The 25,700-nt window shown below is 34.7% G+C and overlaps 1 protein-coding gene across 1 annotated transcript; it reads right to left on the reverse strand.

Moving 5' to 3' along the window:
• Positions 1–1,187: 1,187 nt before the first annotated feature.
• Positions 1,188–24,684, reverse strand: LOC111510062 (uncharacterized). Its single transcript, XM_023165920.2, has 3 exons — positions 24,540–24,684; positions 2,350–11,080; positions 1,188–1,931 (listed from the first exon to the last, which is right to left on the reverse strand). The coding sequence occupies exons 1-3, from the start codon at positions 24,636–24,638 to the stop codon at positions 1,285–1,287; spliced, it is 9,477 nt and encodes a 3,158-aa protein (XP_023021688.2). The 5' UTR covers positions 24,639–24,684; the 3' UTR covers positions 1,188–1,284.
• Between the last annotated feature and the right edge of the window lie 1,016 nt (positions 24,685–25,700).

Genomic DNA, 25,700 nt, shown 5'->3' on the forward strand with positions numbered 1-25,700 from the left:
AACTACTCTAGGTAATATTATGATTTATTTTCAGTTTATTGTAATTGTTTGAAAATGTCCTAATAAGTTGAAATTGCAGTATTATTAGTAACGAATGAAAGTGGTAAAAAACATAGAAAGTTTAATTTCCATCAATTTTATTGAAAAAAAAAACTAATCAATACAGTTTATTGTATGATTTTCACTCTAAAAGGATTTTACAAAAACCGCGACACGTGTATTGATTATTATTTTTTTTAATATGGATTTTCATGAAGTATTGGCCAGTTCTATTCAATTTTATTGAATACTCACCTGTGCTTAACTTGTTTCTTCCTTTCTCTCTCTCTCTCTTGTTACTCAAATATTCGGATTACATTGTTCAATTAATTTTTGGTGTCAGTGATCAATATACTGATTGATTGGGATTGTGGTTTGCCATTTTTATTTCATTTCTATTGGTAAGTTGTGGCAATGATTAAAGTATAATTGGGAACTTCTGGCATTTCAGTTTATCTGGTACCCAAATAAATAACTTTAACGAACTCGCCCCTTCTCCTTTGTAGCATGCCTTCGTGACAGACAACCAATTGTGGCTCGTAGTGGGAAGGTTACACTAATAATGGAAACCTTAGCTGCAGGCAATTCAACGAAGTGCCAGAAACAACTCATTATGTCTTATGCGAAATGCGGAAGTGAGAACTGGATCATAGGAGGCAAGAAAGTTATGGACAATCCAAATCATATCCAGAAAAATATCACAGAAATCGCACAAAAAAATTGTTCAGATTAGTACAGAAAAAACTATTGGGCTTAATAACCTGCCGGGTAGAAAACTACCCTGAAGGTTATTGAGCTTTAAATTGTAGCATAATGTAATATTCAAGTTTTTAGAATATACTAAACTTTTTAAATATAAAGTTTGATATAAGTTACATCAAATTTAAATGAAAGAATAAAAAAATTAACTGAAACCAAAAAAAAAATCAAGCATCATGATTGAAAATCATCTCAAGATTACATGTTACCTAGATTGTACCAGAGTGCCAGAGTGAACCATGTTACCATCTACCATCAGTTGAATCTGTTTCTTCTTTCAAATATTTCAATATTTCGAATGTAATCTTTTTATAATTATTTTCGCACCAGGCAGAAAACTGGGTTACAGTTTATCAAAATATCTACTTATTACTACAATGATAACAATATTTTTACTGGTGCACTGTATATATTTACATCAGGATAATTCTTGTATTCCATCAATTATTTTATAATTATATATTGATACTATCCCTGGGGGTCAAATCACAAATTCAGTTTTCCTTTTTTTTTATACAGAAAGTCGCTCAGAGCGCCCCAATCACAATAACTTGTTAGTTTGATTAACTGACAATCTTTTCCATTGAAAATATATCCATCAAGACATTCCAGTTCCACGGGATACTGCTTTTCAAAACACCTGAAGAATTTTTGACAGCTATACTTATGGAAGGCATATGCATCCGTATTGCATGCTCCCAACACATGGCTGTAGTGATTGCGTTTGTAATGATAATTTAAATCACACTTATTGCTTTGTGGGTTGAATCTTGTTTTGCTTGGACAGTCAACTGAAGTTAAATAATGTATATTTTCTCCTAGAATGTCGACACATTTGTAATATTTTGTTTCATTTGATGGATCTGGAAAAATGCCAGAACCAGAACACAGTTTCACAGGTCTGAAAAGTACATGTTGCTGATATTTCTGATATGTTTCTTTGTGAGCAGTACACTCCGGTACATATTTAGGTAGATCGCAACGACGTTTTCTAGCATTGAATTTTAGACAATTTGGACACTCGTAGACTCCTGACGAAATAATTTTTCCACACTTTTTACTGTAGTAACATTCGTAATGTTGGGTGCATGATTGATTGAGACGGAAAAAACCTTCTTCAAAACATGGTCGATCTGAAACAGTAATGAGGAAAATAAAATGAGTTTTTTTTTCAATTCAAAAAGATTTTTGAGAAATAGAAGTGTTAACCGAATGGAATAACTGCATAAATGGTTTTGATAAGAGGTGTAAATATCTTGTGTGATTACTATGAAAAATAAGCAAATGATGTCTTCTTATTGTCACGACCATGGTGAATCTAACAGCTGTAGAAAAATTAGAACATATGTCGTCGTTCGGAAGTAGTTGAATTTGGGGGTATCGACCGACGGATGAATACTTAGATACTAGGTATATATTATTCGGTTCGGATAACCGAAACAAAGAGCAAATATCTTATCATTTTGAAAGACCAAAGTACGTTCACATTTCGAATTCATATGTACCTCGGGTCTTATTGTTAAGAGTTCATGTGCTTATCAAGGTTATTACCTGAATGTGTTTGACATATTGTAGCGGATTTCCCTTCGGTTTCAACAGTGGCGTCATCTGGATATTCTTCTGTGGTTTCATCTGCTGATTCCATAGTCTTTGAAATTCCAGTGATATCTGTTGGATATTTAGTAGTCGCCCCTTTCTCCTTGGTCTGGTCCACCGATTTGATATTTTCTGATGTCTTAATATCATCTGCTGAGCTCACGATGATTGTTTCATTATCCACTGTATTGGCTCCTGAATTTGTTGTATCCGATGTTTTATTGCCATCTATTGAATACTTAGCCGTTGTCTTCCCATATCCAGTATTCTTTGGATATCTTCGTGTTGCCTCTTCAGAATTTTCATCATCAGTAGATGTTTCTTCAGGATTACTCTGATCTTCTGTTTGTTTCTTTTCGGAAATATGAGTTACGTCAGTTGGAGACCTTTTTGTTTTCTCTTCAGGAATATCAGGTTGATTTCCTGGTTTTTGAGTAGATTTTCCATCATGATTAGTTTGATATACTGATTGACCATTTTCTGAAGTTTCGTCCACTGGACTCCTTTTGATTGTTTCTTTAATTTCTTCTGAAGTAACATTCTCAGAAGTTTCCATGACTTCTCCAGTTGTTCCAGTTGCTGTTTCTTCAGAAATGTCAGGTTCATTTCCCGGTTTTTGAGTTGATATTGTATCATGATTAGTTTGAGTTTCGTCTACCGGACTCCTTTCAGTTGTTTCGCTAATTTCTGCTGAAGTGACATTCTCAGAAGTTTCTGTGTCTTCTCCAGTTGTTTCAGTTGATGTTTTTTCAGGATGACTTTGATCGCCAGGTTTTCCATTTTCAGAAATCAGAGTTACGCCAATAATTTTTTTGGGCGTTTTATGTTCAGGAATTTCAGTTTCATCTCCTTGTTTTTGAGTTGATATTCCATTAGGATTAGTTTGACCTTCAGGTTGACCATTTTCTGAAGTTTGAGTTCTGTCCACTGGGTTTCTTTCTGTTGTTTCGCCAATTTCATCTGAAGTGGCATTCTCAAAAATTTCTGTTTCTTCTTCAGTGGTTTCAGTTGATGTTTCTTCAGGATTGTTCCGATCCCCTGGTTGTCCATCTCCGAAAATTTGAGTTACGTCAACTGCAGTTTTTTGTGTTGTCTGTTGAGGAATTTCAGTTTCCGGATTAGTTTGACCATTTGGTTGACCATTTACTGAAGTTTGAATTTTATCTACTGGATTCGTTTTCGTTGGTTCGCTAATTCCTTCTGAAGTGACATTCTCAGAAATTTCTGTGTCTTCCTCGGATGTAACAGTTGATGTTTCTTCAGGATTACTCTGATCTCTTGTTTGTTCATTTTCGGAAATCTGAGTTATGTTAACTGGAGTCCTCTTCTCTTCAGAAATGTCAGGTTCATTTCCCGGTTTTTGAGTTGATATTCTATCATGATTAGTTTGATATGATTGACCACTTTCTGAAGATTGAGTTTCGTCTACTGGACTTCTTTCACTTGTTTCGTCAATTTCTTCTGAAGTGACATTCTCAGAAGTTTCCGTGTCTTCTCCATTTGTTTGAGTGGATGTATTTTCAGGATGAATTCGATCGCCAGGTTTTCCATTTTTAGAAATTAGAATTACGCCAATAATTTTTTTGGGCGTTTTATGTTCAGGAATTCCAGTTTCATCTTCTTGTTTTTGAGTTGATATTTCATTAGGATTAGTTTCACCTTCCGGTTGACCATTTTCTGGAGTTTGAGTTCTGTCCACTGGGTTTCTTTCCGTTGTTTCCCCAATTTCATCTGAAGTGACATTCTCAGAAATTTCTGTTTCTTCTTCAGTAATTCCAGTTGATATTTCCTCAGGATTATTTCTATCCCCTGGTTGTCCATCTCCGAAAATTTGAGTTACGTCAACTGCAGTTCTTTGTGTTGTCTGTTGAGGAATTTCAGTTTCAGGATTACTTTGACCTCCTGGTTGACCTATTTCTGAAGTTTGAATTTTGTCTACTGGATTCGTTTTCGTTGGTTCGCTAATTCCTTCTGAAGTGACATTCTCAGAAATTTCTGTGTCTTCCTCGGATGTAACAGTTGATGTTTCTTCAGGATTACTCTGATCTCTTGTTTGTTCATTTTCGGAAATCTGAGTTACGTCAACTGGAGTCCTTTTGTCTTCAGAAATGTCAGGTTCATTTCCCGGTTTTTGAGTTGATATTCTATCATGATTAGTTTGATATGATTGACCACTTTTTGAAGTTTGAGTTTCGTCTACTGAACTCCTTTCAGTTGTTTCGCTAATTTCTTCTGAAGTGACATTCTCAGAAGCTTCCGTGTCTTCTCCAGTTGTTTGAGTTGAGGTTTTTTCAGGATGACTCCGATCGCCAGGTTTTCCATTTTCAGAAATTAGAGTTACGCCAATAATTTTTTTTGGCGTTTTATGTTCGGAAATTTCAGTTTCATCTCCTGGTTGTTGAGATGATACTTCATCAGGATTGGTTTGACCTTCAGGTTGACCATTTTCTGAAGTTTGAGTTCTGTCCACTGGGTTTCTTTCCGTTGTTTCGCCGATTTCATCTGAAGTGGCATTCTCAGAAATTTCTGTTTCTTCTTCAGTGATTTCAGTTGATGTTCCTTCAGGATTATTCCGATTCCCTGGTTGTCCATCTCCGAAAATTTGAGTTACGTCAACTGCAGTTCTTTGTGTTGTCTGTTGAGGAATTTCAGGTTCCGGATTAGTTTGACCATTTGGTTGACCATTTTCTGAAGTTTGAATTTTGTCTACTGGATTCGTTTTCATTGGTTCGCTAATTCCTTCTGAAGTGACATTCTCAGAAGTTTCGGCGTCTTCCTCAGATGTTACAATTGATGTTTCTTCAGGATTACTCTGATCTCTTGTTTGTTCATTTTCGGAAATCTGAGTTACGTCAACTGAAGTCCTTTTCTCTTCAGAAATGTCAGGTTCATTTCCCGGTTTTTGAGTTGATATTCTATCATGATTAGTTTGATATGATTGACCACTTTCTGAAGTTTGAGTTTCGTCTACTGGACTCCTTTCAGTTGTTTCGCTAATTTCTTCCGAAGTGACATTCTCAGAAGTTTCCGTGTCTTCTCCATTTGTTTGAGTTGTTGTTTTTTCAGGATGACTTCGATCGCCGGGTTTTCTATTTTCAGAAATAAAAGTTACGCCAATAATTTTTTTGGGCGTTTTATGTTCAGGAATTTCAGTTTCATCTCCTGGTTGTTGAGTTGATACTTCATCAGGATTAGTTTGACCTTCAGGTTGACCATTTTCTGAAGTTTGAGTTCTGTCCACTGGGTTTCTTTCCGTTGTTTCGCCAATTTCATCTGAAGTGGCATTCTCAGAAATTTCTGTTTCTTCTTCAGTGATTTCAGTTGATGTTCCTTCAGGATTATTCCGATCCCCTCGTTGTCCATCTCCGGAAATTTGAGTTACGTCAACTGCAGTTCTTTGAGTTGTCTGTTGAGGAATTTCAGTTTCAGGATTACTTTGACCTCCTGGTTGACCTATGTCTGAAGTTTGAATTTTGTCTACTGGATTCGTTTTCGTTGGTTCGCTAATTCTTTCTGAAGTGACATTCTCAGAAGTTTCGGTGTCTTCCTCAGATGTTACCGTTGATGTTTTTTCAGGATTACTCTGATCTCTTGTTTGTTCATTTTCGGAAATCTGAGTTACGTCAACTGGAGTCCTTTTGTCTTCAGAAATGACAGGTTCATTTCCCGGTTTTTGAGTTGATATTTTATTATGATTAGTTTGACCTTCAGGTTGACCATTTTTTTTAGTTTCCGTTCCGTTCACTTGATTTCTTTCAGTTGTTTTGCCAATTTCATCTGAAGTGGCATTCTCAGAAATTTCTGTTTCTTCTTCAGTGATTTCAGTTGATGTTTCTTCAGGATTATTCCGATCCCCTGGTTGTCCATCTCCGGAAATTTGAGTTACGTCAACTGCACTTTTCTGCGTTGTATGTTGAGGAATTTCAGTTTCAGGATTAGTTTGACCCCCTGGTTGACCAGTCTCTGAAGTTTGAATTTCGTCTACTGGATTCGTTTTCGTTGATTCGCCAATTCCTTCTGAAGTGACATTCTCAGAAGTTTCGGTGTCTTCCTCAGATGTTACAGTTGATCTTTCTTCAGGATTATTCTGGTCTCTTGTTTGTCCATTTTCGGAAATCTGGGTTACGTCAACTGGGGTCCTTTTCTCTTCAGAAATTTCAGGTTCATTTCTCGGTTTTTGAGTTGATATTCTATCATGATTAGTTTGATATGACTGACCACTTTCTGAAGTTGGAGTTTCGTCTACTGGACTCCTTTCAGTTGTTTCGCTAATTTCTTCTGAAGTGACATCCTCAGAAGTTCCCGTGTCTTCTCCAGTTGATTGAGTTGATGTTTTTTCAGGATGACTTCGATCGCCGGGTTTTCCATTTACAGAAATTACAGTTACGCCAATAATTTTTTTGTGCGTTTTATGTTCGGGAATTTCAGTTTTATCTCCTGGTTGTTGAGTTGATATTTCATCAGGATTAGTTTGACCTTCAGGTTGACCATTTTCTGAAGTATGAGTTCTGTCCACTGGGTTTCTTTCCGTTGTTTCACCAATTTCATCTGAAGTGGCATTCTCAGAAATTTCTGTTTCTTTTTCAGTGATTTCAGTTGATGTTCCTTCAGGATTATTGCGATCCCCTGGTTGTCCATCTCCGGAAATTCGAGTTACGTCAACTGCAGTTCTTTGTGTTGTTTGTTGAGGAATTTCAGTTTCCGGATTAGTTTGACCATTTGGTTGACCATTTTCTGAAGTTTGAATTTTGTCTACTGGATTCGTTTTCGTTGGTTCGCTAATTCTTTCTGAAGTGACATTCTCAGAAGTTTCTGTGTCTTCCTCGGATGTAACAGTTGATGTTTCTTCAGGATTACTCTGATCTCTTGTTTGTTCATTTTCGGAAATCTGAGTTACGTTAACTGGAGTCCTCTTCTCTTCAGAAATGTCAGGTTCATTTCCCGGTTTTTGAGTTGATATTCTATCATGTTTAGTTTGATATGATTGACCACTTTCTGAAGTTTGAGTTTCATCTACTGGACTCCTTTCAGTTGTTTCGCTAATTTCTTCTGAAGTGACATTCTCAGAAGTTTCCGTGTCTTCTCCAGTTGTTTGAGTTGATGTATTTTCAGGATGACTTCGATCGCCAGGTTTTCCGTTTTCAGAAATTAGAGTTACGCCAATAATTTTTTTGGGCGTTTTTTGAGTTGATATTTCATTAGGATTAGTTTGACCTTCAGGTTGACCATTTTCTGAAGTTTGAGTTCTGTCCACTGGGTTTCTTTCCGTTGTTTCCCCAATTTCATCTGAAGTGATATTCTCAGAAATTTCTGTTTCTTCTTCAGTAATTCCAGTTGATGTTTCCTCAGGATTATTATTATCCCCTGGTTGTCCATCTCCGGAAATCTGAGTCACATCAACTGCAGTTCTTTGTGTTGTCTGTTTAGGAATTTCAGTTTCCGGATTAGTTTGACCATTTGGATGACCCTTTTCTGAAGTTTGAATTTTGTCTACTGGATTCATTTGTGTTGGTTCGCTAATTTTTTCTGAAGTGACATTATCAGAAGTTCCGGCGTCTTCCTCAGATGTTACAGTTGATGTTTCTTCAAGATTTCTCTGATCTCTTGTTTCTTCATTTTCGGAAATCTGAGTTACGTCAACTGGAGTCGTTTTCTCTTCAGAAATGCCAGGTTCATTTCCCGGTTTTTGAGTTGATATTCTATCATGATTAGTTTGATATGATTGACCACTTTCTGAAGTTTGAGTTTCGTCTACTGGACTCCTTTCAGTTGTTTCGCTAATTTCTTCTGAAGTGACATTCTCAGAAGTTCCCGTGTCATCTCCAGTTGTTTGAGTTGATGTTTTTTCAGGATGACTTCGATCGCCGGGTTTTCCATTAACAGAAATTACAGTTACGCCAATAATTTTTTTGGGCGTTTCATGTTTGGGCGTTTCATGTTTGCGAATTTCAGTTTCATCTCCTGGTTGTTGAGTTGATAATTCATCAGGATTAGTTTGACCTTCAGGTTGACCATTTTCTGAAGTTTGATTTCTGTCCACTGGGTTTCTTTCCGTTGTTTCGCCAATTTCATCTGAAGTAGCATTCTCAGAAATTTCTGTTTCTTCTTCAGTGATTTCAGTTGATGTTCCTTCAGGATTATTCCGATCCCCTGGTTGTCCATCTCCGGAAATTTGAGTTACGTCAACTGCAGTTCTTTGTGTTGTCTGTTGAGGAATTTCAGTTTCAGGATTACTTTGACCTCCTGGTTGACCATTCTCTGAAGTTTGAATTTCGTCTACTGGATTCGTTTTCGTTGGTTCGCTAATTCTTTCTGAACTGACATTCTCAGAAGTTTCGGTGTCTTCCTCAGATGTTACAGTTGATGTTTCTTCAAGATTACTGTGATCTCTTGTTTGTTCATTTTCGGAAATCTGGGTTGCGTCAACTGGGGTCCTTTTCTTTTCAGAAATTTCAGGATGATTTTCCGGTTTTTGAGTTGATATTCTATAATGATTAGTTTGATATGATTGACCACTTTCTGGAGTTTGAGTTTCGTCTACTGGACTGCTTTCTGTTGTTTCGCTAATTTCTTCTGAAGTGACATTCTCAGAAGTTTCCGTGTCTTCTCCAGTTGTTTGAGTTGATGTTTTTTCGGGATGACTTCGATCGCTGGGTTTTCCATTTTCAGAAATTAGAGTTACGCCAATAATTTTTTTGTGCGTTTTACGTTCGGGAATTTCAGTTTTATCTCCTGGTTGTTGAGTTGATATTTCATCAGGATTAGTTTGACCTTCAGGTCGACCATTTTCTGAAGTATGAGTTCTGTCCACTGGGTTTCTCTCCGTTGTTTCGCCAATTTCATCTGAAGAGGCATTCTCAGAAATTTCTGTTTCTTCTTCAGTGATTTCAGTTGATGTTCCTTCAGGATTATTCCGATCCCATGGTTGTACATCTCCGGAAATTTGAGTTACGTCAACTGCACTTTTTTGTGTTGTCTGTTGAGGACTTTCAGTTTCAGGATTAGTTTGACCCCCTGCTTGACCAGTCTCTGAAGTTTGAATTTCGTCTACTGGATTCGTTTCTGTCGGTTCACTAATTCCTTCTGAAGTGACATTCTCAGAAGTTTCGGTGTCTTCCTCAGATGTTACAGTTGGTGTTTCTTCAGGATTACTCTGATCTCTTGTTTGTTCATTTTCGGAAATCTGGGTTACGTCTTCTGGGGTTTTTTTCTCTTCAGAAATTTTAGGTTCATTTCTCGGTTTTTGAGTTGATATTCTATCATGATTAGTTTGATATGATTGACCACTTTCTGAAGTTTGAGTTTCGTCTACTGGACTCCTTTCAGTTGTTTCGCTAATTTCTTCTGAAGTGACATTCTCAGAAGTTTCCGTGTCTTCTCCAGTTGTTTGGGTTGATGTTTTTTCAGGATGACTTCGATCGCTGGGTTTTCCATTTGCAGAAATTAGAGTTACGCCAATAATTTTTTTGGGCGTTTTATGTTCAGGAGTTTCAGTTTCATCTCCTGGTTGTTGAGTTGATATTTCATTAGGATTAATTTGACCTTTAGGTTGACCATTTTTTGGAGTTTCCGTTTCGTTCACTTGATTTCTTCCAGTTGTTTCGCCAATTTCCTCTGAAGTGGCATTCTCAGAAAATTCTGTTTCTTGTTCAGTGATTTCAGTTGATGTTTCTTTAGGATTATTCCGATCCCCTGGTTGCCCATCTCCGGAAATTTGAGTTACGTCAACTGCACTTTTTTGTGTTGTCTGTTGAGGAATTTCAGTTTCAGGATTAGTTTGACCATTTGGATGACCATTTTCTGAAGTTTGAATTTTGTCTACTGGATTCGTTTCCATTGATTCGCCAATTTCTTCTGAAGTGACATTCTCAGAAGTTTCTGTGTCTTCCTCAGATGTTACAGTTGATGTTTCTTCGGGATTACTCTGATCTCCTGGTTTTGTGTTCTTGGAAATTGGAATTACGTCGACTGAATTTCGTTGTGTTTTGTCTTCAAATATTTCAGTTTCATTTCCTGGTTTTCGTTGTAATGTATAATTTAGTTCGAAGGAGTCTTCTGGTTCCATTTCACATGATATTTTCAAATCGAAAGTGTTCTTGTCTTTTATGCTACATAAATAATAACAATTTTTACATTCCGAAGGTAATTTTCCTTCAAAGTTAACAGGGAAAATACCCGGTTCGTTACATTCAATTTTTGTCACTATTGGACAATCTGAGAAGATTAGATTTGTGTCTGTTTTTTTCATTGCCACACAAGATTTCTGGAAATCATCAAATTCAGACATATCTGCGCATTCACCCACAATTATCATATCTCGCAAACATATCAAGTAATTTCTGAAGAGTCTTTGGTCAGGATGTTTCAATATACCAATATAATCATTTGGGCAGCTATGGCCCTCCATAACACAAGTTCGAAAACCTCCACCAGGTATTTTATGGCAAAGAGAGGCTGTTTTGTTGAAAAATTCATTATCTTCACAGTGATGTTCCACCGTATGCCACCTGCCATTTCGTTTTTCGCAGGAGCAATATGCTGAGAAGTGAGGGTGTGTAAATATTTGAGACCGATGGCTACATCTGCTTGGACACCAGTCACCCAATTGTTCAGGAATAAATTTGTCATAGTATCCCAAATAATCTCTCAAGATATCATCATTTTCGATGTTTAATCTTCTTTCCACCTGCAAAAATAATGGAGTATTAGTTAAAAATGCATCAAATAATTTAAAAGGTTTGGGCATATTTTTTGAAACTAATTAGGGCGATTAGTTAGTAACACAGTTTTACTATGAAAATATACTAGGGAGCTTGTTTGATATCACCATGTGATTTCTAGACCCTGCCTGCAGCTGGAGCCTGTGCAACGCGCACTGGTATCTCCGTTAATGACGCCTCTGGTGATAGACCATCCAATCCCACCCAATCGGTTTCCATCAGCTTCTTCTAGTCAGATCTCATACATTTGTACCGTTTCTGCGCCGTCTCTCAATCATATCTACTCAGTTCCCTGTATTCAATAAAAAATTTGCAGTAAATACCATCAATGGCTAGACAATTCAGACTCCTAATGAGCTCGATAGATCAGTTCTAGTTTTTGAGCTTTCCGCTATGAACGTTTTTGATGCAGCAACCTTTAAGAAAAAGTACCCGCTTGGCGGAATCCCCTCCAAGAATAATATTGTTAAGAAGAGTTTATCAGCGGACACTGTTCTCTGCGGCCAACCGAAAGTCCAATTAAGTTTTATGATGTCTGTAGACTGGCCGGGAGTAATCGCGTTATATATTAATGAACCTATTAAATCGAAGGATAGTTCAGCATAATCCTCTTATAAACCAATAGTCAAAACTTGATCGTAAGATAAATATCCTTTCATTAATTCGCATCTGAGGACAAATTGCTCCTCACCTTGTACGACATTCATAATAAGATATTTAATGGTAATCAGAGAGTTTTATAATTGACGTTCATGAAAACTCGTTAGTTAAAGAACTGTAGCTTACACTATCGATAACCTCTCACACTTTAAAAGGCACTGCTACCTAGTGGAGTGAGGTTCCTATGACCACTTGACAATGGTGAGATTTTTTCCATCTTACACCTCAATCAGAACGGAATTCACACGGTTATGACAACAGTAACGTTCGACATAACCTTGTACTATTAACACTCGTTTGTTCTCCTGACTAAATGGTTAAGGACCTGAACTTCAATACGATTCAAATCAAGATCATCCACTTTCTATTTCAGCCAAACGGCTCATCTCTTACCTACAATAAGGCATTGATGAACATCAAATATATGGAAGTAGCCTTTAGAATAACTGTTACCTATATAACTGTTACAAACATCTGGTACCTATATTTCACCGATGTGATGTTGATAAAAAACAAGGCAGTTTATTTACGTTGTTATATAACTTATCAAATAAGCTTGTACTCCGTTTTCATAGTATGTTATTGAGAATATTCGTTCGAATTGCAGTTGAAACACAGCAAAAACTATCCACGAAAACCGTTTCCTTTCAAATAAGAAAACTGATGAACATAATGTCAATAGTTCAAGTATGCTATAGATATTTATCATTACTTCGAAACGTGAGAAGGCCCAATATTCCGTCAGGATCATGACCAATCAGTTGACGACCATGAATTCGACAATAACAAATTTGCACCTATTTAACATTCCGAAGGCTTTCGATTGCGTGTGACCTATTGCATCAATGATCTTTAGGTTCTGCTCAAGCTTTTTTGGAAGATAGAACCTTTCAAGAAAGTTCTACAGGGAGCTCTGCTCTCTCACCCCCCTTCACAACTGTAACGTGAGCGAAACGAGCTTATATGCCAAATGCAGAGGGGAAGTAAGATCTTACTCCACTAGATAGTCTCCGGGGTGTGAAATAGATTGGAAGATGAACGTCGAATGTCTAGATCTAGTGATACACTTGAGACTCTCAGTATATTGTTACCGAAATTTTTATTTGATTGAAAAATCATGGCAAAAATTTATTCTCTCATTTACCGAAGAAGTAAACTCTACTTTACGAACAAAGTTCATTTTGTATGCTTCAGTCATTCGAAAACAAAGCGTAGCCTATTAATATTGGAAATAACTTTCTGAGAATATCAACGCTCTATGTTTTGGTAGAAATATGTAATGGTCTGAAATTGCCGTCTATACAGCAATCAAGGGGAGTTTTCGAGACAGAGTAAATACACAGAAATTCGGCAGGACCTCATACATTTATATACAGGGTGAACCAACGAAAACTTGACATGGAGGTTTTAGGTACTAATCTTGCAAATCCGGGGCACTATCGAATGGCCAACACGATCACCAGACCTTTCGCCGTTAGATTTATTTCTGTGGGGTCATTTGAAAAGCAGAATTTACTGTACTCCTCCTACATCATTCGAAGATTTACGGCAACGAATCACAAATGAATGTCACCAAATCACTCCAGAAATGCTCCACAATGATCGAGAACGTTTCCAGCAGAATCTCCATTATTGCATGGAAGCTGAAGGTGCCCATTTTGAGCATATGCTAACATGAGAATTGTAATATACTGAACTCAATAATTTGATGGAACTCAGAATATTCACAACTAATATTAATATAAATATGCGTTCAGGAATAATGAAACAAGATGTTTCACTTTTCATATTCTATTTTCCACTGGTTGGAATGTCAATATAAAAAAAATATACAAAAAAAAGTAGTTTAACATTCACGTAAAAACAATATACCACCGCTCGATGTACATACAGAGTGTATCTATAATGAATATCTTACAAGAATAAAGTAAGTAACTTCAACTCTAAATTTAATATGGTTCGTCCAAATGAAAAAAAATGTACACCGTTGTTTACAGAACTCCAAGATCTTTCAAACGATGGACGACTCGCCCCCTATTTAAATCCCAAGGGTTGTTCACCCCTCTGCTCCGGGGTTGAAGTGACGACGCTGTAAATGGGAAAAAAACTGTCCCCCTCCCAATAAAAATCGACCTATCTGAGCGTTTTCTAGGATTTGCAAGATTAGTACCCAAAACCTCCATGTCAATTTTTCGATGGCCCACCCTGTGTTATGACCAAGGTGATTGCTATGGTAGTTGGAAAACACATGCTCTTCTTGAAACACTTTATTTTACCTCAAATGTCAGCGCTGAAAAATGAATGGACATATCGTGGGTATGGGATAGGTTCACATGAATATTATAACAGGGGTTATTTATTCAAAACAATGTTCATCTAAGAAAAGCAATAACAAAGTGAAAATCATTTCTGTTTATTTGTTTGGCCATAAAAAATTGCCATGGCTAAACAGACAAATTTTTCATTTCTACTAGATAGAATAAATAATCGTTCTTTAAACCCGAATACTATCTGCACTTTGTTTCTGATGTTGGCTGCTGTTGAAATAATTAATAGGAAAGTTGTAGGGAAGATGGAGGCAATTTTCGTTATTTTCATTCTTTATCAGAGGGACAGAAATGATCGCACGTCTGATAAGGAACATGCCGCTTTATTTTCTATTTGATAACGTGCGTGTAATTTTGGAGATAAATGGACATTTTCTGATTTCCTCGGAAGTGATCTTTGAATATCAAATACTGAATTGACTGGGAAAAATTTACTGCCGAAGTGTGATGCTGAATCTGAATAATGAACACGATAAACTTAAAACAATGGTGAAACACATGTTCTTATTGAATGTTGAAAACATGGTTTTTTAATGTCCGAAGAAGTAATAGATTTGAAACTTCACGGTATCATCAATGAAATTGACATTAACAAAAATGAAAAATTTTGTCGAAGACTAGTCAGAAAGTAATTTTAGTTTGGAATATACCTATTAGAAATATGAAATAGTTGTGTAAGCCTTACTCAGACTTGCTTGTCCTTTAAGGACAGTTGAGTCCAGCAATGTGATTCAGCCTAGCACCCCTGCTGAGACGGGTCAAAACAGCGCTGTCTGGTGTTGAATCATAAACGAATTTTTGGTTTTAGGTTCTACGAAATTCAGGTTCTAGGACGTCAGGATCATGCGCAGTTGATATAGAGCGTTCTGGTTTATTGAGGATAATTTCGGACTGATGAATCCTTTGTTCTGGTTTCGACTGCGAAATGATTCTAAACTGCTTTGAAACGTCCCGAATCGTTATTGCTCTCGAGGCTGAACTATTGAGAACTGTTCCCGTTGCTCATGCGCATTCATGTGGAAATTTGTTTGGGCTGTTTGCTAGGATGTTTTTTTATTTATTTGATTTGAATAAATGATGATTGAGGGTATATAACATTTGAACTGACTATAGGGATACGCTACATAACAAAATGGACATGATTAATAGTATTTTCTTGTCTTCATCTCTTCATATATACGATAGGTGGCACAGTGGTCTCCTCAAAAACGTTCTGGTTTAATCAAGTGTCCGAGACTATTTCGGACTGTTTGAGATTTTTTGCTTGTACGCACCATGTCTTGCGCAGTTTCGAAACAGTTTCGGATGTTAGAACCAGAACAAACCTGTGTGTTTGGGCTTTTGGTTCAACCAGTTGCCTTGAAGTGAAAGCTGCTGAGAAAGACAGACAATCTTGTTTATCTTTGATATTCGTGGATTGAGTCTTCTGTCGATCCCATATATGTCAGCCTAGCATCATTGAGGAGACTTGTGGAAGGTCGAAACGGCGCTGTTTGGTGTTGAATCATAAATTTGTTGTGTTTGTGGGCTTTGGTTTTTAACTAATTGTCTTGCAGTGGAAGCTGTAGTGAAAGACAATATCAAGCTCGTCGGCACTAGATGTCGTAGCTTAACTTCGCGATCGACCGCCTTAGGGAGCTTCGTTTATCGATGATTGAGTTATTTGTCGATTGCACAGATGATGTTATCGTAAGGGCAGTAACGATAGCTATTACTTGGGACAAATGAATCCAGCAATGCATTTGTGATTCAGCCTAATCAAAATCAAATCAAAATGTACTTTATTGTCAAAGATGAAATTTCATTGACAAAGTGTTACTACTCTATGAAATATAAGATACACAACTCAAAGTGTTACTATTTTGAAGAAAATAAGTGAAAAAGTAGTCAGAATGTAAAAGTATATATGCTATATATTGAAATAAATAATAATGAATATTCTCATGCAACACATAAATGTAGATATAAGAGTATGAAAACTATAAAGCATAAAAATATAAAAAGTGAATGCTTAGAAAATAAAAGTAAGTATCTACTTCGTAAATATTTTCAACTATATAGTTCAGAGCCAAATGTAAACATCAAACAAATTCTCTTTTTTGTAGGACAAACACCCTATCAAACATGTATTAGCAACATATTCCCCAAAAACAGATACCGTGTCGCAGATGAGAATCAATGAGAGCAATTTCTTTCCACAATAGTGCCCAGTTCATTTGCTGATAATCTGACTGCAAAGGATCCTGATGAAATTTTTTTACATAGGTTATTTATGAAACCTTCAAAATCCAAATTTTTATCAATTTGTAATCCCAAAAAATTTGCTGCCATTTTGTTTTCTATCAATTGTGCCCAGGTAAATCCAATGTGAAGCACTCGAGGGTGCTGATGCTAGATATTAGCATGACAAGAGATTAGCATCACAACAGTCTTTTATTTTTATAATATCCTTGCTATCAAATCATGCAGTTCCTTTTCATTCTTGCAATGCCAAAATAATGTAGTGTCATCTGCAGCTTTATTAATGCGGGCTAGATCGTTAATATATAAAAAAAGAGAATTGGGACAGTTACTTGTGGAACTGTCTGGGGATGGGATAAGTTATCCGGAAGTTTAACTTTTTGAGTACGTTGTGACAGGTATGATCTAAACCATTTCAATATCTCTAAAGCCATACACTTCTAGTTTTTGCAGCAGAATTTCATGATCCACGCAATCGAAAACTTTTGAAAGATGGCAAAAAATTGCCGCTGCTATTTCACGATTATTTAAATTGAAATTAACGCCTTCAGTGTTACCTAAATATTTCCGAATTAAATATAGGGATCGTAGATTTTCCGCTGAAACCTTAATGACCTTTGTGATCCATGGCTTTTTAATACTATACTTTTAATTTTGATAATAGGAAACGCAGTATTGAAGTTATTAGATAGAGTTTCATAAAACCTTCTAATGGGTCGTCATTGGGATGATGTAAACCATCCCACTTTTCATTATTGCAAAGATTTGAAAAAGTATCAAAATTTTTTTTGCTGTAGATTCTTTCAAAGCGCTCCTTTGGACTCGATAAGTTTTGACCTCCTTGGAAATTATACAAAATCCAGCACTGACAACTTTACAGCTGACTTTTCCGGTATTTGAACATACATAGTCAAGAATAGTACTTGAGTATTTAGAAATACGTGTAGGAGAATCAACATGCATTGTGAGATTGAATGTGGTCAACATGTTTTGTAGTTCTAATGTTGTTCTAGAGAATTCATTTTCAAAATTTATCTTGAAGTCACCCATAACTATAATAGGTGCTTTGGAAGGGATTTGCAATAACAGCATTTCTAATCGCTCTAGAAAAAACATATTCATTACATAATGGTTATCGATGATATCGAAAATAACATGTATACATCATAAACTTGACAGTAAATTATTGAAAATTCAAATTATTTCTCAACCAATATATAATCATATTTATCACATTTGATAAAACTAATTGTTTCACATATTTTTTCGTAGAGAAGGATCAATGTTTCTCCATGTACCGAGTAAATTCTACATAAAGTAATTTGGTATATACAGAGGCTCACCCTCCTCTAACCAATGTTCAGTCAACATTACAATATTTGGAAAATCGTGACTTTCTAAAAAAAAATATGAAAAATCTATTTTGTTACGTACTAATTGAATATTTAACAGCATCATAGAGATACATTCTTCAGAGGGTTCAGTTCTAAAAATCACAATTTACGTCATTACTAGTTGTACTTGAGGATGAATTATCATCATCTTTATCGCCGTCAATGACTGAAAGGATAGATTCACTCTAAAAAGTTTCTTTTCTTTTATACAGAGAGGTATCTATATCAACAGTTTTCAGATTTATGTGAAGGTTTGACCTGGATTAATAAAATCGTAATAAAATCTTTTACTGAATCAAGTATACATCATTTGGCTTGATTTCATTTTTGGACCAACAATAAATTTGATAGAAGTATTCCTGATTTTTTTTTTCGTATATTTGTATATAGAGCTACTTAAAATTTTGTTTACAAAGTTATCATGTACCTGAAATGTCTCCTTTATCAATAACAATACCGAGTATACCTACTCAACGGAAGAAGATTTTTTAATGCTTGTCTCAATGATCTCCTGTTGCTTAAGTTGTTTGTGCTATACATCCATTCAATTGCAGAATTTTCTTTTTGATATATACACATGTAATTTCATTATTACCACTGTCAAAGCTTTCCGATTTTTTTATTTCTTCTTCTAATGATTTGTTACTTATTATTTCTTCATTTCCATTGACTCGTTCATTTAACCCATCTTCAATCGATGTATTGATAAGATCAGGAATTTCAATAGGTTTATTCCCTTCGTTAAGTTTATATGGGCACAGTTCTCCTTCAGATTTGTCTGGCACACTATTTGACACACTTTCATTATTTCCATCAAATTGCGTTACTTCTTCAATGAAATTGTGCGACTCGTCCACTAACTGCACTGTGGTGCTCAACGTGGAATTTTTATTCTCATTTTCATCTGTTGTTTGGGTTAGTATTGATGAGCGAGCTAGTTACTGTTTGTGACGCCCTTTGTTTAGGTTGATTTTTCAACTTACATACAATATGCTGTAATTATTTCCTTTTATAACTTGATAAGGTCATTCAATTTATCTTCTCCCTGTACAGCTTCATCAACAAATACTTTATTTTTATGAGTCAATGTGACTTATAGTCTGTTCAAACAGACTTTTGTCATCGAAAGAACTAGTTTCTGAATAATTCTCTTTACATTTATTACATATGACCAAAAAATGTTTTATGAATTTATTGTCAAAAGCCAAATTGTCAAACATATTAATTTCTGAAAATATTCAATTTTCCAAATTTATAGCCTCAGTGCACCGCACTGTATGGGTCGATCTAGTAAAAGTTCATTTACCTAAATAAAAGTTATGATATTCGGCAATTAGGGATAATGCAATAATGCAATAATGCTGATTGGTATTATTAGACTTCGACCCAGAATCGGGAACAAGAATGTTTGAATATGATCATTAGTTTGCCACCTTCTGAAGATAACACATCCATCACCCCTGAAAATGTACCTTCGGTAAGTGTATTATTTTTGATTTGTATTGTAGTAAATCCGGCACGGTTTTACTATTATTATTATATATACGTATTCCACTGAAACATCTACGATTTTATAGCTGGGTCACCAATAAATAATACGTCATTAACTGTCTATCAAGCCTTGGTAACCCTTTCGCTATTATCGTGTTTGGTTTATTCAAATAAAATTTGGCAGCTACTCTCACCAGATGCGAATTTCTCCACATCAAATTTTGGATGTCAGGCAAGTCCGAAAGAGGCTTGAATTCCGCCTCCTGCACTAGGAGGAGGTCTTTAGTTGCAGAGAGAAAAGATCTTGAAAAAAAAAATTCGCAGACACTTCCTTCCACGAGGTTACTATGGTAGATTTTGAAATAAAAGCCTGCTTAAAACCTTCAGAAGAAACTATATTCAATAATAAATAAAAATATTTAAAAAAATTAAAAAATAATAACCATAAATAAATCTCAAAAAAAAAATTAAACTCAATGTTCGTGCCTTCGCCGAAAATTATTACTATAATATACGAGAGTAACGAAATACTCTAACTTGGCCGATGATTTCTGACCGCTAAATATCTGTAATGCAATTATTAGGTCCACTCTGTATACAAATTTATTATAGCTAACTCCTTCCCAAAATCATAGAATGGTTAGTACACAACATGTATAATTAACTCACCGCTGCCTTTTTCCTGCTCGTCCCCTATTTTAAAACTTTTGCACTACACTGCTCGATTTTCGCTTCAGAATAAAAGACTACCCAAAATCACGCTAACTGCCTGTTTTCAAGAATAAAAAAATTAGATTCCACCCAGGAAAACTATCTCCCAAAACAAAATATACCGCCCTTGATTTACCGTCAAGAGAACCCTTCAAACTCCCAAGTTTTCGAACCTCCTCAAAATTAACGCAGACCTACTTCATAAAACCAAGACTCCCGCACCACTCCCAGACCGCTACCTTAAGCGAAGAGCTCCCAGAACCCTCTGTCTTTTCTCCTTTCAAAAAGCCAGCAAAATCAAATCACGAGTCTCTCGCCCCTCGCGTTTCTCAAACCGTTATTTCTTCATCGTTGCCCCCGTACGACGTAGGTCCTTAAAAACATCTTTCGATGAGTTCTCAAAACTTTCAATTCATGGGAAATTGATATGCCCTTATCGAGTTACGTGATAATTATCTCTGACTGGGCATCTTTTCAAGCCGATGAATAGTGTTTATCTTAACACTCTCGGTCCCTTGGCCATAATTTAACGTTTTATGAGAGACAGTTACGGCGTTTAAAAATAATCTGAATTGAAGAAATCTGTCTCTTTCCGAATTTAGAATTTATATTACCATACATAGCTTTCGCTAGGTATTACAGTATTATTGGTTTGTTGAAGTATATAATTATGATTAAGTGTAACATTGTTGAAGGATATGTTGTACCTTTATTTTAATAAACTTCATTATTTTCTATCTCTATGATTATTATTCTTATATAAATACCTCCATCTGAGTTAACCTCCAACTCGCGAGCCATTTGGGTCGCGACATGTGGTGGAGGTGCCGGGCAAGGATTCCTCCGTTTTTATACCAAACAAATTTGAAGCAATATCTCGTTAGTTTTTTCGAATTTCCAAATAAATATATATTTCAGTCAGTTCTTCATCAATGTAAATTAAATTTGTAGATCCGCTTATTCCTAAAGTTTCAGTGGCAACATTTCCGTTGTTCTATAAAACATTTTAGCAGCATACAAAATATTTATTTTTTATTCTTCTGTATCTAAGACAATTTTCAGACTGTGTGCCGGATGTTTTCGAGTTTTGTTTCAACTATTCTATTTATATGTAGAATTTGCACTTTGTCTGTCCTCAATTATAGCTTTTGAAAAAGGTCATGTACTATGTCCAAATCAGTTTTATTTTCATGTTTAGGTAAACTAATGATTTCAAAATTTTTCCCTAGCTTCTGTTGTTCATGAAAATCTGTAATTTATTTGAGTTGACTTATCTCTGATTTCATTTTTTCTATTTCTTTCTTTAGCATGTCATTGTCACGATTCATCTAATCTTTCTACTTTCATTTCTTTCAACAAACCTAATATCTCCTTATTTTCATTTTCAACTTCGTCGTACTTGCTGGAAATGAATTCGATAGTTCTTTGTAAAAACTTCATTGCACTTATCATTTTTGTTTGTTTCTGGTTGCTCACACCAATTTTTACCAATCCACCTATTTCCATTTGGTTTTCGCATTTTTTTAGAAAACTGTTTGAATTCTTTAAAGTTCAATTTGAAACATTTCAAATGGTTTGATTCCACAATAGAATCAAAAATAGTCATTGGAAAGAAGACTATATAATTAGTGTATGTGTATATATGTATGTATATATTTAGTCTTTTTTTTTCTCTCAGCAACGGGTTAATTATTTCGTGTTTCAATATGAATATATACATATAGGTAGGAATGTGAGTTTAATTATCGACTTTTGAACCACGCACTAACAATACTCCCCAATGTTTTTAATCCAGTAAGGGCAGACCCAGTAAATCCAGGGAAACAAGATATATTTTCGGTACCTTATGCACCATACTTATATTATTTTTTATGATCTTAATTTGGATGTGCCTAAAGCGCATGTGTAGCCAACAGCCTAGGTCCAAGAATGAAAATACTAATTCAAATCGAGTGCCTCCGCCGAGAGTGAAAAACCCTTCTTTTTAATTGAGTACTATTGAACTTGATCAAAGTATGTCTCTCAAACCAGGGCAAAATATGAGGTGTATGTTGAAAAGATTAGTAGATGACAGTGAGTCAATTATAATAGATGTGCCACAGGCGATTATGATTAGAAGTTGATTATTTGAATTAATTAATTGAGTAATTTTTCGAGCATAACAAGTTCTGGGCCCGAACTATGCTTGAAAAATCACTTGAAAGTTTATTATTAGACTGGCCAGTCGAAAAAAAAATAAGAATACGATTGAATATAAAAAGGAGAAATAATCAAGAATATATGAAAATAAAATAGTGAGCGAAATAAGTATTGAAGAATATATAAAGTCAAAAGGAAAAATGAAAATACTAGTGAATATTAAAAGGAGAAATGATTAAGAATTTATGAAAATGAAATATTTAGTGAAATGAGTTTGAAGAATATATAAAGTCAAAAAGGAAAAATAAGAATACTAGTGAATATTAAAAGGAGAAATGATTAAGAATTTATGATAATGAAATATTTAGTGAAATGAGTTTTGAAGAATATATAAAGTCGAAAGAAAAAATATTAAAAGGAGAAATGATTAAGAATTTATGAAAATAAAATATGTGAAGATTATATAAAATAGAAATGAAAAAGTTATATGAGTTATAGTTGATTAAAGTAATACCAGGGATACAAATGAGTTAAAAATAATGAGACTAGGAAAAATATAACGTAACTAACAAATGTAGGGACATTTTGTATAAACTCGACAAGCACACTGTTATACAACGGATAAAATAGGTTGTAATAATGCATGTAAACTACGTCAACAAAATATAGTAGATTCACCAATGATATAATTTTTGAAAAGGAAATCGGGTATTCACTTTCGAAGGAAAGGATTTTGTTCTGCAGCATTCAAAGTTGACCATAGTGGCTTCTTCAATTTTTTAGGATTTTTGGTAAATGGACCGTACTAACTCAAAATATATATCGCAGGTTCACTCCAATGTTTTGTTCAGATAGAAACATACAGTTCTTGTTGGCGATAAGAAATTGGCACACTCCTATCTCCTTACTTTTTGTAATCAATCCCAGAGGTTCCGGTTAGTTAATTGAAATTTCCAATTATGAAGATGTGTATTCCACTAATTTACAGAAGCAGAAATTTTTTCAAAATGTTAAATTCTCTGAAGCAGTTCAACCGTATCATTGTATCTAGAATCTATCAAACCAGCTATATTTTCTATGTCGTATAAATACTTGTTATTCATCAAAATCGTATCCAAGAAACATGGAAGTAGAAAAATATTGGTTAATTCTTACCATTTCATTCGTCCCTAAGTATCGTTATTTTCTCTATCTGATTTTTCAATATCTAGCTTCTTGGCTATACCAGTTAGATGTATTTTGATAATCTCTAATTAAGACAGTGCTCAATACTTTTTAACCGCTTTCCTTACATTTTTGGTCGAAATCTTTTGAAACTGTTACTGAAATGACATAACATGAAGTTGATCAGGTGGTTGTAGAACCATGTTTTACATTATTCTACTGAACTGTAATCTGCCATTTGATGGTATTCTACAGCATTCGTCTCCTTCCATTTCGTATGATATTTGCAGTCACAGACGTTTATGTTTCATAGTAGGTAGACACTGTTTATCAAAATCGAATCCCAAACTTTACCGTACCAAAAACAAAAATCTATGAATTCGAAAAACACTTCATTGTGATATTTTCACTAAACGGTTTTACAGAAACACAACAAGAACATTGACTCCATCACAAAAAATGTCGTTCAAAGAATAGAATTTATATTTCAAAAGTTCTTCAGTTAGGATCGAAAGTTTTGATAATCCATACTTTCACATTTACGAAATTTATAAAAAGAGAAGTTATTAACCAAAAGAATTTCAGAAATATTGATCAATTAATTTCCATATTCCAAGTTTTTTATAGAATTTTTACTTAATAACTCGTTTCAAAGGTATTTATATTTTCCAAATATTTGATAGTATTTGTGGAATATAGTTGAAATTAGTGTAGAATTTGATGATTTTTCAAGATGAGAAGATTATTTTGAGTAATAATTCAATCTGGTCTGGAATCTCTATCTTTCAAATATTTGTTTGAAACCCATTCGAATATAGATTTGACAACTTGTTCGTGAATATCATTGAAATCCCTGTAAAATTTAATTGTTTGTTGAGATAAGATTCAATAGATTGTTTGGAAATAAACCTAAAAAAAATTCAAATAAAAAAAAATCAATAATATAATCTGAAAATGAGGAATAATTATTAAGCTATAAGAATAATCGTGAGGCTGTATCAAAACGAGTTCTATACCTACTAATAATAAATCAATATTAACAATATTAAATCACTTCAGTCTGAAAAGTGTTACATGTTATAAATATTGACATTATTGAATGAGATCATAAAATACATTTGATCGATGATTTTTTACTAGTTTATTGTTCCCTTCTTCGACTATTGAATAATTTTTCTTCTGATTCATAAGATCAATAATATTAAATTTATTATATGATTACGCTCAGGTTTCATAGTCTATGCAAACTTGTAATGAATAGATAATGTTCTCTTGAAAGTATCTGATTTACCACTTACTTCTCCAAATGGTTCCACATTTTCGTTGAAACTTCCTAATACAACATCGGTACATGTGATGGAAATTGAAATAATCTGCAGAAAACTAACTATTTTCATGACTGAAACCTATCTGCGACTGACGAGTTGTTTCGAAGTATTGGGATCCATATATTATTTGACGCGAAACTGATAAAGCAAATTGGTAAAAATTAATAAATATAAACTATTTTTTTGCGCCATTAGCGCGTTCTGCTTATTCGAGTTGAAACTGATAATGTTTACAAGGGTATGATCGATTTTGTCGACAGTTGGAATTCAAGTCACTTTGTCTTGAGGCGAAGAAAATTTTGAATACTTTTCGAATATCACAAAATGATTTATGATCCCGAGAATCAGTTTTGACTGGAATTTTTACCTTTCGAAATTTTCAAAAGGGCGAAGACAGAAAAATCCATCCATCCCAAATGCAAACTTTTTCTAAACTCTCGTTTCTCAATAATTGCGGGAGTTGCGTATTCTTCAATTATGACTCAAGTTATAATTGAAGAATACGACTTTTACAAACCATATATATATATATATATATATATATATATATATATATATATATATATATATATATATACATATATAAATAGATAAGTACTCTTTGATCATTCCCATATTGATTTCAATTTAAGAGCCACCGATATACAGCTGTTTCAGCTGGGTAGGCGCTCCAAAAACCAAGAAAATACTTGATAAAAATAGCTGGGTAAATGCAAGCGAAACATAAGTGGAACCACGTATTGGTGTGACACCCAAGTCAACTTGCCAAGTTTTTATGTCAGTGTTGGTGGTTTGACCAATCAACCGACAACTGCGGTAGCAGACATTTGGGAAGCTAACCTGAAATGCCATCGGAAAACGAATCCACATGTTTCTAGAAATGATATGAAATCTAGAAAGGTTAATGCAGTCAAGCTGCTGGAAAATAATTCCATAAAAATCAAAAAATAAATAGATAAGTACTCTTTGATCATTCCCATAAATAAATATAAATAATTAGAAATAAAAATTCTGGCCTAGGTGCCTCGGGTTTGTTTTAACTTCCACGTTATACAAATCAGAGTACGTGAATGATTTCCTCTTTACTTATCGTCTCTTCAGTTGGATGTGACCTTTCCTTTTGTTTCAGGA

The sequence above is a fragment of the Leptinotarsa decemlineata genome, unplaced genomic scaffold (genome assembly GCF_025532065.1).
Source record: "Leptinotarsa decemlineata unplaced genomic scaffold, Ldec_3_MD MMD2_tig00003798_RagTag_RagTag, whole genome shotgun sequence".
NCBI classification, from domain to species: Eukaryota; Metazoa; Arthropoda; class Insecta; order Coleoptera; family Chrysomelidae; genus Leptinotarsa; species Leptinotarsa decemlineata.

Coding starts and splice junctions, on each gene's coding strand:
- LOC111510062 (XM_023165920.2), bottom strand. CDS start 24,638: ATGAAAATAGTTAGTTTTCTGCAGATTATTTCAATTTCCATCACATGT. Junction 11,081..24,539: donor ATGTGGAACCATTTGGAGAA/GTAAGTGGTAAA, acceptor TTATTTTTGCAG/GTGGAAAGAAGATTAAACAT. Junction 1,932..2,349: donor AATATGTCAAACACATTCAG/GTAATAACCTTG, acceptor TTACTGTTTCAG/ATCGACCATGTTTTGAAGAA.